This window comes from Cervus canadensis, chromosome 12 (assembly GCF_019320065.1).
Source record: "Cervus canadensis isolate Bull #8, Minnesota chromosome 12, ASM1932006v1, whole genome shotgun sequence".
In the NCBI taxonomy this organism is placed as follows: Eukaryota; Metazoa; Chordata; class Mammalia; order Artiodactyla; family Cervidae; genus Cervus; species Cervus canadensis.
The window spans coordinates 28,838,982-28,856,135 of NC_057397.1; the positions used below are offsets into that span (position 1 = coordinate 28,838,982).

At 41.9% G+C, this 17,154-nt stretch overlaps 1 protein-coding gene across 2 annotated transcripts in view; it reads left to right on the plus strand.

Moving 5' to 3' along the window:
- MTFR1 (mitochondrial fission regulator 1) overlaps window positions 1-13,943 on the plus strand; it is a 57,942-nt gene extending 43,999 nt beyond the window's left edge. For both annotated transcript variants that reach the window (XM_043483055.1, XM_043483056.1), the window contains 4 exons: window positions 8,349-8,584; window positions 10,539-10,806; window positions 11,437-11,605; window positions 12,377-13,943. In XM_043483055.1, coding sequence (XP_043338990.1) covers window positions 8,349-8,584; window positions 10,539-10,806; window positions 11,437-11,605; window positions 12,377-12,445 — 742 coding nt within the window. In that variant the 3' untranslated portion in view covers window positions 12,446-13,943. The remainder of the gene's footprint in view (window positions 1-8,348; window positions 8,585-10,538; window positions 10,807-11,436; window positions 11,606-12,376) is intronic.
- Window positions 13,944-17,154: the final 3,211 nt, after the last annotated feature.

A 17,154-nucleotide genomic window follows, 5' to 3' on the forward strand; every position in this document is an offset into this window, starting at 1 on the left:
GTCATTCACTATCTCCTGGAGTTTGCTCAAACTAAGTCCATTGAGTTGGTGATGCTATCTAACCATCTCATCCTTTGCCACCCTCTTCTCCTTTTGCCGTAAGTCTTTCCCAGCATCAGGGTCTTTTCCAGTGAATTGGCTCTTTCCATCAGGTGACCAAAGTATTGGAGTTTGAACTTCAGCAGTCAGTCCTCCCAATGAATATTCAGGGTTGATTTCCTTTACGATTGACTGGTTTGATCTCTTTGCTGTCCAGTTTTTGCTATACAGTGAAGTGATTCAGTTATACATATACATACATTGTTTTTTATATTCTTTTTCATTATGGTTAGCACCAAGATATTGAATATAATTCCCTGTGGTATACAGTAGGACCTCATTGTTTATTCATCCTATGTATGAAGTGAAGTGAAGTCACTCAGTTGTGTCCGACTCTTTGCGACCTCATGGACTATAGCCTACCAGGCTCCTCCGTCCATGGGATTTTTCCAGGCAAGAGTACTGGAGTGGGTTGCCATTTCCTTCTCCAGGGGACCTTCCCGACCCAGGGATTGAACCCGGGTCTCCCGCATTGCAGGCAGACGCTTTACTGTCTGAGCCACCGGGGAAGTCATCCTGTGTTTGTACAATGTTTGCCATCTGCTAACTCCAGTCTCCCTCCTTTCCCTCCTTAATCCCTCTCCCACCTGACAGCCGCAGGTCTCTTCTCTGTTGCTGTTTCATAGGTAAGTTCATTTGTGTCATCTTTCAGATGCAGTGCTTAAGTGGTATCATATATTTGTCTTTCTCTTTCTGACTTCACTTAGTTTGATAATCTCTAGGTCCATTCACGTTGCTGCAAATGGCATTATATCATTTCTTTTAATGGCTGAGTAGGATTCCATTGTATATATTACCACATCTTCTTTATCCATTTGTCTGTTGGCATTTACGTTGTTTTCATATGGCTATTGTAAACAGTGCTGCTATGAACATTGAGGTGCATGTATCTTTTTGAATTATAGTTTTGTCTGGATATATGCCCAGGAGTAGGATTGCTGGATTGTATGGTAACTATTTTTAGTTTTTTAAGGAAACTTCCATATTGTTTTCCATAGTAGCTGCACCAGTTTACATTTCCACCAACAGTGCAGGAGGGTTCCCTTTTCTCCACACCCTTTCCAGCATTTGTTATTTGTATTCTTTTTTAATGATGGCCATTTTGACCCAAGTGAGATGGTATCTCATTGTAGTTTTGGTTTGCATTTCTCTAATGATAAGCAATAAGCAATGTTGAACACTTTCCATGTGCCTGTTGGCCGTCTGTCTGTCCTCTTTGAAGAAATGTCTATGTAGATCTTCTGTCCCCACCTTTTTAAAAATTTTATATAATAGCCAGGGTTTAGTTGCAGCATGTGGGATTTAGTTCCTTGACCAGGGATCGAACCCACGTCCCCTGCAGTGGGAGCATGGGGTCTTAGCCAGGGACCACCAGGGAAGTCCCTTCTGACCATTTTTTAATTGCCTTGTGTTTTTGTTGTTGAGTTATATGAGCTGTTTGTACATTTTGGAAACTAAGCCCTTGTCGGTCCCATCATTTACATGTTTTCTCCCTTGAGTAGAACATTATGTAGGGAATATCTAAATGTTTCAAAGTTAATTTCAGTTTGTTCATTCTTTATCAGTGTTAATTTCCAGTTGTATCTGATTGCCCACATTCATATCAAACTATGTATTAAATAAAAATTTATAAATTCACAGGATTTTAAAGTATTTGAGGTAGCTTTTCTTAATACGTTACCAGAATGTTTGTAATCCAATGACTAAGAGGAACATATTTACAAAAATCTGACATAAAAATAATGAATAAAGTGAGAGTGAAGATACCAAGATAAAATGGAATGTGCTGTTCTTTTTAAAGCAATACTGGGGAAGAATCCTGACCTCAGAGGATGATAGTGGGTAACAAGACTCCAAAGGCAGGCAAGCAGGCTGACTTGCTGAAACTCCATAGTGAGAATGTAGGCCAGGAGACATAATGGTTCAGAGCAAGGTAGTTTCCCATTCACAGCACAACGGACAGCAGATGTTATTCATTCCCATCTTAATCTTATTTGGTGGTTGTTCAGTTGCTAAGTGTGTCCAATTCTTTGTGACCCCATGAACTGAGGCAGCGCCAGTCTTCCCAGTCCTTCACTATTTCCCAGAGTTTGCTCAGACTCAGGTTCATTGAGTTGGTGATGCCATCCAACCATCTTGTCCTCTGTCGTCCCCTTCCTGCCTTCAATCTTTCCCAGCACTAGAGTCTTTTCTAATGAGTCAGCTCTTTGCATCAGGTGACCAGAGTATTGGAGCTTCAGCGTCAGTCTTTCCAGTGAATTTATTTCCAGGGTTTATTTTCTTTAGGACTGACTGGTTTGATCTCATTGTTGTTCAACAGACTCTCTCTAGAGTGCAGCACCATGATTCGAAAGTATCAATTCTTTGGCACTCCGCCTTTATGGTCCAACTCTCACATCCGTACATGACTACTGGAAAAACCACAGCTTTGACTAGATGGGCCTTTGTTGGCAAAGTGATATCTCTGCTTTTTTAATACGCTGTCTAGGTTTGTCATAGCTTTTCTTTGAAGGAGCAAGCATCTTTTAATTTTGTGACTACAGTCACCAAGTGCAGTGATTTTGGAGCCCAAGAAAATAGTCTGTCACTGTTACCACGTTTTCCCCATCTGTTTGCCACAAAAGTGATGGGATTGGATGCCATGATTTTCACTTTTTGAATGTTGAGTTTCAAGCCAACTTTTTCACTCTCCTCTTTCAACTTCATCAAGAAGCTCTTAGTTCCTCTTCGCTTTCTTCCATTAGAGTGGTGTCATCTGCATATCTGAGGTCATTCATTTTCTCCAGCTTGTGCTTCATCCAGCGCTGCATTTCACATGATGTACTCTGCATATAAGTTAAATAAGCAGGGTGACAATATACAGCCTTGACATATTCCTTTCCCAATTTTGAAACAGTCTGTTGTTTGATGTTGGGTTGGGTTCTAACTGTTGCTTCTTGACATGCATACAGGTTTCTCAGGAGGGAGGAAAAGTGGTCTCATATTCCCATCTCTTTAAGAATTTTCCCGTTTGTTGTGGTCTACACAAAGACTTTAGCATAGTCAATGAAACAGTAGTAGGTATTTTTTTGGAATTCCGTTGCTTTTTCTGTGATCCAATGGATGTTGGCAATTTGATCTCTGGTTCCTCTGCCTTTCCTAAATCCAGCTAATACATCTGAATGTTCTAGGTTCACATACTGTTGAAGCCTGACCTGGAGGATTTTGAGCATTACTTTGCTAGCATGTGAAACGCATACAATTTTGCAGTAGTTTGAACATTCTTTGGCATTGCCTTTCTTTGGGATTGGAATGGAAACTGACCTTTTCCAGTCCTGTGGCAACTGCTGAATTTCCCAAATTTACTGGCATATTGAGTGCAGCACTTCAACAGCATCATCATATAGCTCAGCTGGAATTCCATCACCTCCACTAGCTTTGTTTGTAGTAATGCTTCCTAAGGCCCACTTGACTTCACATTCCAGGATGTTTGGCTCTAGGTGAGTGACCACACCATGGTGGTTATCTGGATCATTAGGATATTCATTGTATAGTTCTCTTCTGTAAATTCTTGCCACCTCTTAATATCTTCTGCTTCTGTTAGGTCCATACCATTTCTGTCCTTTATTGTGCTGATCTTTGCATGAAATGTTCCCTGGGTATCTCTAATTTTCTTGAAGAGATCTCTAGTCTTTCCCATTCTATTGTTTTCCTCTGTTTCTTTGCATTGTTCAGTTAAGAAGGCTTTCTTATCTCCCCTTGCTATTCTCTGGAATTCTGCATTCAGTTGGGTGTATCTTTCCCTTTCTCCTTTGGCTTTTGCTTCTTTTTTCAGCTATTTTTAAGGCCGCCTCAGACAACCACTTTGCCTTTGTGCCTTTCTTTTTCTCGGGGATGGTTTTGGTCACCACCTCCCATACAGTGTTACAAACATCCATCCATAGTTCTTCAGGCACTCTACAAGATCTAATTCCTTGAATCTGTTCGTCACTTCCATTGTATAATCATAAGGGATTTGATTTAGGTCACACCTGAATAGCCTCCTAGTTTTACTTACTTCAATATAAGCCTGAATTTTTTAATAAGGAGCTGATGATCTGAGCCAAAGTCAGCTCCAGGTCTTGTTTTTGCTAACTGTATAGTGCTTCTCCATCTTCCACTGCAAAAAATATAGTCAATCTTATTTTGGTGTTGACTATCCAGTGATGTCCGTATGTAGAATCATCTCTTGTGTTGTTGGAAAATGGTGTTTGCTATGACCAGTGTGTATCTCTTGGCAAAACTGTTAGCCTTTGCCCTGTTTCATTTTATACTTTAAGACCAAACTTGCATGTTACTCCAGGTATTCCTTGACTTACTACTTTTGTGTTCCAATCCCCTATGATGAAAAGAACATCTTTTTTGATGTTAGTTCTAGAAGGTCTTGTACCAGGGCTTCCCTGGTTGCTCAGATGGTAAAGAATCTGCCTGCAATGTGGGAGACCCAGGTTTCCCTGGGTCAAGAAGATCCACTGAAGAAGGAAATGGCAACCCACTCCACTATACTTGCCTCAAGAATCCAATGGACGGAGGAGCCCGGTGGGCTACAATTTTTGGGTCACAAAGAGTTGAACATGACTGAGTGACCAACACTTCCATTTTTCTAGAAGGTCTTATAGATCTTCATAGATGTACATAGTTCAGCTTCAACTTCTTCAACATTAGTGGTTGGGGCACAGACTTGGATTACTGTGATGTTGGATGGTTTGCCGTGGAAATGAGCCAAGGTCATTCTGTTGTTTTTGAGATTGTGCCTAAGTACTGCGTTTCAGACTCTTGTTGACTGTGAGAGCTGCTCTGTTTCTCATAAGGGATTCTTGCTAACAGTAGTAGATACAATGGTCATCTGAATTAAATTCACTCATTCCTATCCATTTTCGTTCACTGATTCCTAAAAGGTTGACGTTCACTCTTGCTATCTCCTGCTGGACCATGTCCAACTTACCTTGATTCATGGACCTAACACTCCAGGATTCCATGCAGTATTGTTCTTTACAGCATAGGACTTGACTTTTATACCACCAGAGACATCGACACCTGAGCATTGTTTCTGCTTTGGGCCTGCCACTTCCTTCTTTCTGGAGCTGTTTTTCTGCTCATTCCCAGTAGAATATTGGACATCTACCAACCTGGAGGGCTTATCTTCCAGTGTCATCTTTTTGCCTTTTCATGCTGTTCATGAACAATATGAAATTATTTGGTACTATCATTAACTATTAATGTACATCAATAAAATACTGTGGTCAAGGGTAATTTCTGCTACATATCACGTATAGGAAGATGTAGCTTTTAAAATACAAAACAGGATTTTGTTGAACAGAATCAAGAATAGGTGATAAATTCCACTAGTCATCTGTCTAGTGAGAAGTCATCTGTCTAGTAAGAAGAGAAGCAAAAAGCAAAGGAGAAAAGGAAAGAAATAAGCATCTGAATGCAGAGTTCCAAAGAATAGCAAGGAGAGATAAGAAAGCCTTCCTCAGCAATCAATGCAAAGAAATAGAGGAAAACAATAGAATGGGAAAGACTAGAGATCTCTTCAAGAAGATTAGAGATACCAAGGGAACATTTCATGCAAAGATGGGCTCACTAAGGACAGAAGTGGTATGGACCTAACAGAAGCAGAAGATATTAAAAAGAGGTGTCAAGAATACACACAAGAACTGTACAAAAAAGATCTTCACGACCCAGATAATCACAATGGTGTGATCACTCACCTAGAGCCAGACATCCTGGAATGTGAAGTCAAGTGGGCCTTAGGAAGCATCACTACGAACAAAGCTAGTGGAGGTGATGGAATTCTAGTTGAGCTGTTTCAAATCCTAAAAGATGATGCTGTGAAAGTGCTGCACTCAATATGTCAGAAAATTTGGAAAACTCAGCAGTGGCCACAGGACTGGAAAAGGTCAGTTTTCATTCCAGTCCCAAAGAAAGGCAATGCCAAAGAGTGCTCAAACTACCGCACAATTGCACTCATCTCACACGCTAGTAAAGTAATGCTCAAAATTCTCCAAGCCAGGCTTCAGCAATATGTGAACCGTGAACTTCCAGATGTTCAAGGTGGTTTTAGAAAAGGCAGAGGAACCAGAGATCAAATTGCCAACATCCGCTGGATCATCGGAGAAGGCAATGGCATCCCACTCCAGTACTCTTGCCTGGAAAATCCCATGGACGGAGGAGCCTGGTAGGCTACAGTCCATGGGGTCGCTAAGAGTCGGACACTACTGAAGCGACCTAGCAGCAGCAGCTAGATCATTGAAAAAGCAAGAGAGTTCCAGAAAAACATCTATTTCTGCTTTATTAACTATGCCAAAGCCTTTGACTACATGGACCACAACAAACTGGGGAAAATTCTTCAAGAGATGGGAATACCAGACCACCTGACCTGCCTCTTGAGAAACCTGTATGCAGGTCAGGAAGCAACAGTTAGAACCGGACATGGAACAACAGACTGGTTCCAAACAGGGAAAGGAGTATGTCAAGGCTGTATATTGTCACCCTTATTTAACTTATATGCAGAGTACATCATGAGAAACACTGGGCTGGATGAAGCACAAGCTGGAATCAAGATTGCAGGGAGAAATATCAATAACCTCAGAAATGCAGATGACACCACCCTTATGGGAGAAAGCAAAGAAGAACTAAAGAACCTCTTGATGAAAGTGAAAGAGGAGAGTGAAAAAGTTGGCTTAAAGCTCAACATTCAGAACACTAAGATCATGGCATCTGGACCCATCACTTCATGGCAAATAGATGGGGAAATAGTGGTTGACTTTATTTTTGGGGGCTCCAAAATCACTGCAGATGGTGATTGCAGCCATGAAATTAAAAGACACTCCTTGGAAGAAAAGTTATGACCAACCTAGACAGCATATTAAAAAGCAGAGACATTACTTTGCCAACAAAGGTCCATTTAGTCAAGGCTATGGTTTTTCCAGTAGTCCTGTATGGATATGAGAGTTGGACTATAAAGAAAGCTGAGTGCTGAAGAATTGATGCTTTTCAACTGTGGTTTTGGAGAAGACTCTTGAGAGTCCCTTGGACTGCAAGGAGATCCAACCAGTCCATCCTAAAGGAGATCAGTCCCGGGTGTTCATTGGAAGGACTGATGTTGAAGGTGAAACTCCAGTACTCTGGCCACCTGATGTGAAGAGCTGACTCATTTGAAAAGACCCTGATGCTGGGAAAGATTGAGGGCAGGATGAAAAGGGGACGACAGAGGATGAGATGGCATCACTGACTCAATGAACATGGGTTTGGGTGAACTCTGGGAGTTGGTGATGGACAGGGAGGCCTGGCGTGCTGTGGTTCCCTCACATGAGACTGTAAGGGAAATTGGGATGTACCTAATTTGGGTGTGGTGATTATTTCAGAGTGTATACACATGATCATATTATCATGCTGTACAGTATTTATATACATACAATATTTGTCAGTGATTCCTCAGTAAAGCTGGAGGAAGGAAAAAAGAGAAAAGGGCTTAAAGACCAGAAAAACCTAATTGTAGAAAATAGGAGGAAATGGATAAATATACAGATTGACAGTTGAAAAGAAATCTGAATGTTGTTTGCAACCCCAGAATACTTCCATATGGAGCTACAGTGCAGTGCATATTAGAAAACCTTTAAGTGAAAATGAGACCATCTATATAGTTACTGCATGAGTTTAATTATTACCTCCCCCCCCCCTCCTTTTTAGTGTCTAATGCTGTAGTTTGGGTCATATTGTTACAGTATGTCTTATAGTTTGGTATGTTTTTATCATATATGGAAAACACTGATGTGGAAATGTGGAAACAAAGACATTGAGGAAGGGTTAATGGACGTCTTTGGACGTCCAAATAAAGGCTTTGGATGTCATTTATAACCAATAATTAGTTTACCATTTTTAAGAGCATTAAAAGTTGCGTCATCTTAGTTCAGGCCACCAAAACAAAACATGAAGTAGCAAAAACATTGTTGGAACCTGTGATGCCTCCTGATGGTATTGGCTTGAATATAAAATGTAGAGATAAAGATTAAGAATGATGGCAACAAGAAAGTTGGCCTGGTGTGGATCTACATCAGGTTGACAAGTGCTTTGTTGTTTTGCAACTTACAGCGGGGGTTTTATGTGAGGTCAGCCTGGTAAGTGGCTCTCAGATGTTCTCTTCTGCTGTGTTCTGATTAACTTTGAAGTGACGATTTTTCATAGCCCTTCTCAAAGCCTGTGACAGCCAACTTCTGTCCTTGCAGGATAGAGGTCCGGTCAAGGCCAACCCTTCAGGATGATCTTCCTTTCCTTGAGAAGCCCCACAGTAGGCAGCCGTCCTTACCCACCCTGTCTCCAGAAGAGCCTCCGGTGCAGACCTCAACACTGGCCAATGAGGAAGCGCTGCAGAAGATCTGTGCCCTTGAAAGTGAGCTTGCTGCCCTCAGAGCTCAGATTGCCAAGATCGTGACCCTCCAGGAACAGCAGAACCTCAGTGCAGGTCTGTGAGTCCTCTAGTTGTCAGTCAGCGGGTGGGGGTGGGGGTGGGGGGGGAATGCCACTCACTTAGGAAACAAATTATATGTATATATATATATATAGTATATATATTTGTGCCATCTCTTCAGTCGTGTCTGACTCTTTGCAACCCTATGGATGGTAGCCCTCTAGGTTCCTCTCTATCCATGGGATTCTCTAGACAGGAATACTGGAGTGGGTTACCATGTCCTCTTCCAGGGGATCTTCTCAACCCAGGAATCGAACCCGTGTCTCCTGCACTGCAGGCGGATTCTTTACCTACTGAGCCCCCTGCGAAGCCCCAGGATGCATGCATATATAGTACACCGGAAACTAACACATTATAAATCAACTGTATTACAATAACATTTTTAAAAGAGGCTCATTAGTAACAGCTGTTGGGCTTGCTAGAAAACTAGCAGCCTGTCCCCTGCATGGCCAGTACAGGACCCAGGCAAGTTTAAATGGTTTTTATTTGTTTTGAACAATCTTAATGCTGTCAGAGGATGATGACTGTATTTTGGAAACACAAAATATACATCCACTGATAAAGGTGAACACTGCTCGTGTGTCTGCTGTAGGAACTTCACTCTCTGTGATAATGGCACCATTCACATCAGACTGGAGGAGGTAACTGCAAAAACAGCCCTGACAGGGTTGAGTGTGTTTACTTACCTTTGTGTCCTGAGGCAAGCATAAGGCCTCGCTTTCCTGCTCTATAACTGGGACAGTAGTTACTTATGTTGTGGAGTTACTGTGGGAGTAAATGTGGAAACTATATATAGTATCTTTAGTGCCAAGTAGCTGTTTAATACTCATTTCTCTCCCTCTCGCAAGAGTGGAAACTGAATTCAGGGCCTCTGACTCTGGTCTCATACTGTTGCTTTTATTGGTGTGGCGTTGTCACTTTGAAGAAACCACAGTCTTGAAACCCTAGCTTATTAACCTGCTGGCAAGCAATGGTTGTTTTTCCTAGTGTTCCTGAGTCTTGACGAGAGGCAGTATGAGGCAGCTCTAAAGGGTAAAGGATAGTTAGTCCACCTCTAAGTCGCTCAGCTTGTGGTCCTGTAGTTTAATGTGACCCACACGGAAACCTCCTCAAACCTGGGTCAGGCCACAACAGGCAGGGTGAAGGTACTCCAGGCACCTGCTGTTACTTCCCTGAAATCTGCAGGTGACTTTTGAAAACCCAGAGTCCTGCCCTTTTCTGTTTAACCTGTAAGTTATTTCTCTCTGGCTTTACCTCCCTCTTCTGGCAGACTAGGAAAACTGCTGTAAATTGTGAGGTCATCTGGGGATTTCTGTTAGATGTTCTATGTACAACCCAACTCCCTTGAATAAACTAATCAATATAGTTCACGCCCAGACAACTCTCTCATTTCCAGTTATGCAGAAAGATGGATTTTTAGGTCCTTATTTTAGAACCGCTTTAACTCTTAGTTACTTAATTTTTTTCAATAAATCTAAAACTTTTCTTTCAAACACATTGTGGTCAATTTACATTCTCTAGTTCATGCTTATCCTCTATGTAAACATACTTAAGATGAACCCAGAGGTATCCGATAGTTACTTACTCTAGTACTAAACTGTCAGACTACCTGCTGGAGGCAGTTCTGTGTGCAGTCCAGATGCTGTTTCATCTAGAAGTAGCTGCACAGTGTGAAGCAGTGAGACCTGAACATTTGATATCACAAAAGCACCCTGTAAAGTTAAATGGAACATTTCCATTTGGAGACTGTGGGATTAAATGATACCGTGACTGAAATTCAGGCATTTAGATTCCAAGCAAGCAGCTGAAACTTCCTCTTTACTTGTGACTGAGATTCTTTTTAAGGTTACCACTTTCAGGTATAAAGTCCTTAACATAACTCTATTTTAAAATATTTTTATTTGCCTCTTACCACCAGGATTAAATTGCTTTTCCCTCATTTCTGTAGGTGACTTAGAATCCACCAGGCCTGCTGCCACAGCACCACCCTCAGTCCCACCAGCGCCCCCGTTGCCGCCCCCTCCGCCTCCGCCTCCCCTCCCACCCCCGGGGCTCCAGCAGGGCACTTCTGCTATTGATCTGATAAAAGAGCGAAGAGAGAAAAACGCCTCTGCTGGGAAGACCCCGGTCAAGAGCAGTCCAAAGAAAACAGACCTGCCCAACATGCTGGAGATTCTAAAAGACATGAACAGCGTGAAACTGCGCTCAGTAAAAAGGTGAGGAGACGTCTGCCTTCTCTCCCACTTCCCTTGGTTTCTTATGCCTTTTATAAGCTACTGACTAAGCTGCTTTGGAGGAGGAAGTGGCAACCTACTCCGATATTCTTGCCTGGAAGGCTATAGACCACACGGTCACAAAGAGTCGAACACGACTGAGCACACACACATACACTAAGCTTCTTGAGAACCTTGTTTTATAACATGACTACTGGAACAGCTCCTAAGTTTTTAATTTAAAAAAGGTAAGCCCCCCCGGGAGCCCTTGTATGCAGTTAACTGAGAGATTAGCAGGACAGACTCGCAGGCTGCTCCCATTTCTCCCCCATTGCCCCTGAAGCCCTGTCACTGTGTGGTCCTTCTTCCCTCAGGCTGTGTGTGTGCCTGCTAGGGTAGGGGCCAGGCTTGTGCCGGAGGGAACCCTGCCTGCCTTGGAGGAGGCTGCAGTCTCTGCTTCTTAGAGGAACTGGGGGACTGTTCCCTGGGTGCCTTTGTGCTGTTTTGTCAAGCCGTAAATCTAGGGCTGCCACCTCACTGCGTCAGCGTCAGCGTCTCTATCGGGTGTCTCTGCTGCTAGAGCTGTGCTGTCAGCCCTGCAATGCCCCCTTGATTTCTCTGCACTTCTCTAAGGTCAGAACAAGACACAAAGCCCAAGCCGGCAGATGCTGCTGACCCCGCTGCCCTCATAGCAGAGGCGCTGAAAAAGAAGTTTGCTTATCGGTATCGAAGCGATAGTCAAGGTGAAGCTGAAAAAGGAATCCCAAAGTCTGAATCAGAGGCCACCTCCGAGAGAGTGTTGGTGAGTACTGGGCAGCCTGTGGTTCAGTCCACTGCTGCGCAAGACACTCAGCTGGTCGTCTGCAAGATGCAGAAGGGTGTGCTGTGGGATTTAGTCCTTACCGCAGCTAGACTGCTTCCCTCTTGATGCTCTTCTGTAAGTAAAAGCTAACCCTGGGTATCTCCCATGTTAAATTTTCCATGCTGTTTGTTTATATGTAAGCACAGTGAAGTGAAATTCATTACAATAAAATTTACGTCTAAGGACAGTGTAAATGTTGTGGTGTAGAAAGAAAAGGTCATTCTCTTAGGGCACCTCTGAGTCTTGTGAAGGGGAAAGAGATCTGACCAGGGCCTTGCAAACTGTGGGCCCTGCAGAGGTGGCACTGAGCAGACTTCATGGAAGCTCTTAAGTATCAATTTAGACCTTCCCTTTCCTCAAGTTACTGTCACTGGGGAGATGTGTTTATCTATCCCAGAGAGGTAGATATCTTAGAAATTCTAGCATCTTTGAAACTCTAGACATTGAAGGGGAAACTCTGTATCTTTCTTCTTTTATTAAAAGAAGTAAAATTGGACTAAGGCAGGGTCTTGCAATGATGACTACAGTTTGATAGGGTGTAATTTTGCTATCTTTCTCACTGTTGATGTGAATTGACAGGTTGTTACAAATGTAACAGTTTTAACACTATCGAGCTGCTTGGTTTTTCATGAACATACCTTGTGGCCCATGGTTGGCAGGGGGCTATCATTACTGTTACATGAACCTGTATCTCTTTTGTTTCTTTTCTAGTTTGGTCCACACATGTTGAAGTCTACTGGAAAAATGAAGGCTTTAATTGAAAATGCTTCAACTTCCTAATAGACAAAGTGCTGAGAAAGACTATATCTGAAGTTCAGCTGTTGGTTTATTAGGGCTGTTCGGCTAGTAGATATCAACACTGTTTGTTTGGTAAATACCTGAATTTAGTACTTATTAGTGGTCTCCTTTTAGGTCTCACTAGAGGATGATGCTATAACAAAAGCACTCTAAGTTGTTTGCTTTTAAGAGAAGGTCAGTTCTGAAGTTTTCCATAGCATATGTACATTCCAGCATGTTTTTAATGTGTAGCCAAGATGTTTAGGTTTCCAGTCTGGAAAACAATTACATAGATTTCAGAACAAAGGAAGGACACTTTGTAGATGTGAGTTTTTAATTAACACTAATTTATCTGTACACATATTTTATATGCATGTATTTGGATATACAACAGGACATAAGATTTAGCAATGGCAGTGACAAGGCTGCTGGTAATCATTCCTGCCCAGTGATGGAGCAGCTGGTATATCCAAATTGTTGAAGTGAAATGTTTGAGTTTGGAATTTCTTCTTGCCTTGAACAGAACTTTTAGATTCTCTCTCACATTTTCTTGGAGATGGGGTTTGAGTAGGAACCAGATAATGTTCGCTGCTGAAATTCCGTAATACTTTCCTTTAAAGGGAAGTCAGGGATCATGAAAACTGTTTCCACCTCAGTGCCATCCAGTTCTGAGGAAGAAATGTAGTTTTCAATAGTGAGCAATCAAACTATTGAATTAAATCTGTTTTAAAGTAAAAACTAGAATGTACCATCTTTTTCTTTCAGTTTAATAAAATGGCATATCATAAAGATGACTTCTTGCTAAGTTAACACTTCTGGAAATGTCAGCATAATGTAGTTAAAAATTTTTTCAAATACTGGTCAAAATAGTAGCTTTATAATGAAACACTGAATAGGTGACAATTTCCTGTAAGCTGCTTATCATCGGTCAGACTGCTGTTCTGCTGAGCCCCAGCATGTAGCAGCATAACCCGTAGGTGCTGTCAGGAAGTGGAGAACCGCCTTTCTCATCCAGGACTTCTAAGGAAGTCTTCATTTCTAAATGCTTCATGTATCTTCATGATTTTCTATACTTCTGTTAAACTCAGCTATAGTTATCCAGAATCTCCTACTGTAAGTACATAGTTGGACTTATTGTTTAAATCTAGTGGGGAAAAAAGTTCCACTTCCCAGGGCAATTAGGAGATATGAAGACAATACATTCACTTTTAAGTTATTGAAACTATGTGCAATGTTCTAAATGATAGCAGCTTTTCATGGTTTGGCTGTTTAGCTTAAATTTGAACTGTGGCTTTTACACATGTTGTTGACATACATTGTTTCTAATTGTTTTTTATGGTTTAAAAATTCTGCCTTTAAAATAAATTCAGGAAATTCACCTGATATACTTAAATATTTCTCAGGAGGTCAAAATATTTGTACCAATAATTGAACCTTTAGCCAGTGCTCCAAAATAAGGAAGTTACTGTTTTGAAATAAAGCAACTTTTCTTTTCCTTGGACCATCATGCCTATATAAATGCTTTTTTTTTTTTCCACAGTAGGCAACATTCTTCTGTGTTGTACATACAACTTTAGAATAATTTTCTTTCTGCATTTTCCAAGTAGAAATATACTGCTTAAAATGTGTCACCTTTTTCATTCATCTTCAGCATTAAAAGAGAAAGGTGTGTGGGTAGGAACCCGGAACAGCTGGGAAAGAATCAAGGCTCAAACCTTTAGTTTCTTATTCCACAGTTTGTGACCTCTGGTCAAACGCAGGCTTCTCTCCGTACTTTAAATACAGGTACTGTATTTATACTGAAAGAAGTCCACATATATGTGGACCCATGCAGTTCAAACCCATGTTCAAGGGTCAACTGTATACATAATGTGAGTCAAAGAACACTGGACTTGGGAGTTAAAACACGACATGTATATGTGATCCTGACCCAGGCACATCTGTTTTTAAAATGGGAATAATGCTTAGTTCAGGAAATTATGAGGATTAAAAGCAGCATTCTGAACACACTCTATGAATAGCAGAGTACTAAGTAAGTTCTTAACAGTACTTTACACAAGGTTCCCAGCAGACAGTCTTCTAGGAGACGAGGTCCTGTGTGCGGGCCAGGGTGGAGGGGTAGGTCCTGGTTGTCTGCCCAGTTGCAGGCCCTTCTGCAGAAGCAGCCTGTCCTCTTGCTGTATGAATTCCTGTGAGTCTGCATCTTGGTGGGGAAGGAAGAAAACACGAGGTAACAACTAATGGAAAAACCATCCTCTAGTAACTTCTCTGAAAATAGAAGTTCTCTCTGTGGACTAGATCTGGCAGATAAAAGTTTAAACTTTGAGGTGTGAACCCCATAGCAGCAGCTCTGGGATTGCCAGGCAGGAGGAGGCACTTGGTTTTAGCCAGTATCATTGTTACTGCCTGTTACTGTCAGTCTTCCCCATGACCTTCAGCCTCTCCTGAGTCCTCTCTCCGCTCCTCATCCTCGGGTCAGTATTCTGTGCTACTCCACTGAGCCTGTTTAACATCCTTTTTAGTTTTTCCTTATCAATCTTGTAAGCAGGCTAGTTCTTCATTGATAGCAGAGCAATCACTTAAGGAAAAGAAATAAGAACAGCATACCTAAAGAAGGATCCAGAAATCTTAGATGTTTCCCTCTGAGACTGCTGTCCTTCGTCTGCTTCGTAAGGACTGGACACCTTACTGTTCCTCTGGCTGGAGCTTCTCAGACTTCTTTTCCCTGGGAGGTTCTCCAGCCTCTTTGGAAGGTCAGAGAGCTCCTTCCACAAAGCTGAGAGAGTAGCATGGGTGGGATTTAGATGTGATCAAGATGATCCATATAGCGCCTCCCATTCCACCCCAAACAGCTGTGGCTGCTGCAGGGCAGTCCCGCCCCTCCCAACTGCTCTCTTCCAAGCTGGCAAAAGCCTTAATCTGGGGGAGAAAGACACCCTTCACAACAGCGATTTTACCAGAGCTATGAACAGCCTTCCGCTCACATGGCTTAGGAGCCATCCCTCTTCATTGGCCAGCCACGCCTGCTATCAAAGACGAGAGACGGTGAGAAGCAGGTGCAGCGGCACGTGGCTGCGTGACCTGGTGTTCACAGTGAGGGTGGAGAGCAGGCGGTCCAGGGTCAGTCAGCCTTCCTGAGTTGGTCCAGGTTGTCCCTCGGGAATTTGAACAGGAAACCTGGAGAGAAAGGGGTGCATTTGGTACTCAAGAGCTCAAGTAAGCAGGTCACAAGGAACAGCTGTACCCACGAGCAGTTTATACAAAACACGATGCGTAAATGAAAAAGGACAATGACTCAGCCTGAACTATGCGTCAGTACATTTTTTAAGAGACACACATTTTACAGGTTAGAAAGACACTCAAAAGATGAGGTGACAGAAGACTAAACCTAGTCTATCTAGCCATAAAGACAATGCTTTAAAAATGTTTACCGCCTTTCCAAGCAGACACTCCAAGGTAGAGAAGAGGCTGGAAGAGAAGCAGGAGTGGCAAGAAATAGGTGCAGCAAAAAGCTACACTTAAGTGATTAGTCTGTCTCATGAAAACGGATCCTCAATATAAAGCTCCAGTTAACTTGCAGTGACCTGAGACTGTTCCCTACAGTGGAAAAAGTTAACCCCTGTCCTGTGAGGATTCTTAGATGGAAATTTAAAAATTCTGCAAATGTTCAGCTAGGAATTTTACCACATTCCTTTATGATACTTTCTTCAAAAGATAAAAAGTATCTTGGGATATCATGCACCCTCCTGATTCTTTATAGCAGGGGTCCCCAACCTCTGGGGTCTAATACCTGATGATCCAAGGTGGAGCAGATGTAATAATAATAAAGTGCACAGTAAATGTTATGCACTTGAATCATCCTGAAACAACCCCACCACCACCACCACCAACCCTGATCCGTGGAAAAACTGTCTTCCATGAAACTGGTCTCTGGTGCCAAATGGGTTGGGGACCACTGCTTTACGGCCCAACAATAAACAAACACTTCAAATGTATGCTCAAAAACCTCAAATAATGCATAGCTTAAACATTAATACAAGATGTACTTTCTTCACAAGACTGTTGATGGGACTGGTAAAACTTGCAATAGACTAGTAAGTTTGCTGTGCTTCGGTTTTAAATTAGAGCTAAAAAGAACCTAACATTAAAAATGGGTGTTTCTCTTTCCCCTACAACCTACCAGACTTTAAAATAGGTTCAGGACAATTGAACGCAGCTATGAAAGTAAAAAAAAAAAGAAAAGATACTGTGATAAAACCTAGTATTCTACTAAAAGTATCATACTGACCATCTAAGACATATTTTAGAATCAAATTTGAAAACTAAATTTTACCAGTCATGGATGTTAATAACATTCAGTAATCAGTAGAAATGGTATCATTTTCATTATTATTTTCATTATTACCCAATAAAACCATTTTGTACAGGATAGAAACCCGCCATGTCATACAATAGATGCTTTCCACAGTCACCCAAACATTCTGAGAACAGGGACCATGCTCTGTCACTACATCCCCAGTGCAGCGCCCAGCACACAACAGGAACTCAGGTGCTGTGACCACAGACTGCAGCATGGACTAGTGTCAGCAAACCTGCTCATAAAGATAGACTGATAGCTAAAAAGGAAACATGATACCAAGTTATTAATTTGTTCAACATTCATTGATGGCAGTTTATGCCAGTCAGTCCTATGCTGAGCACATGACTGACTC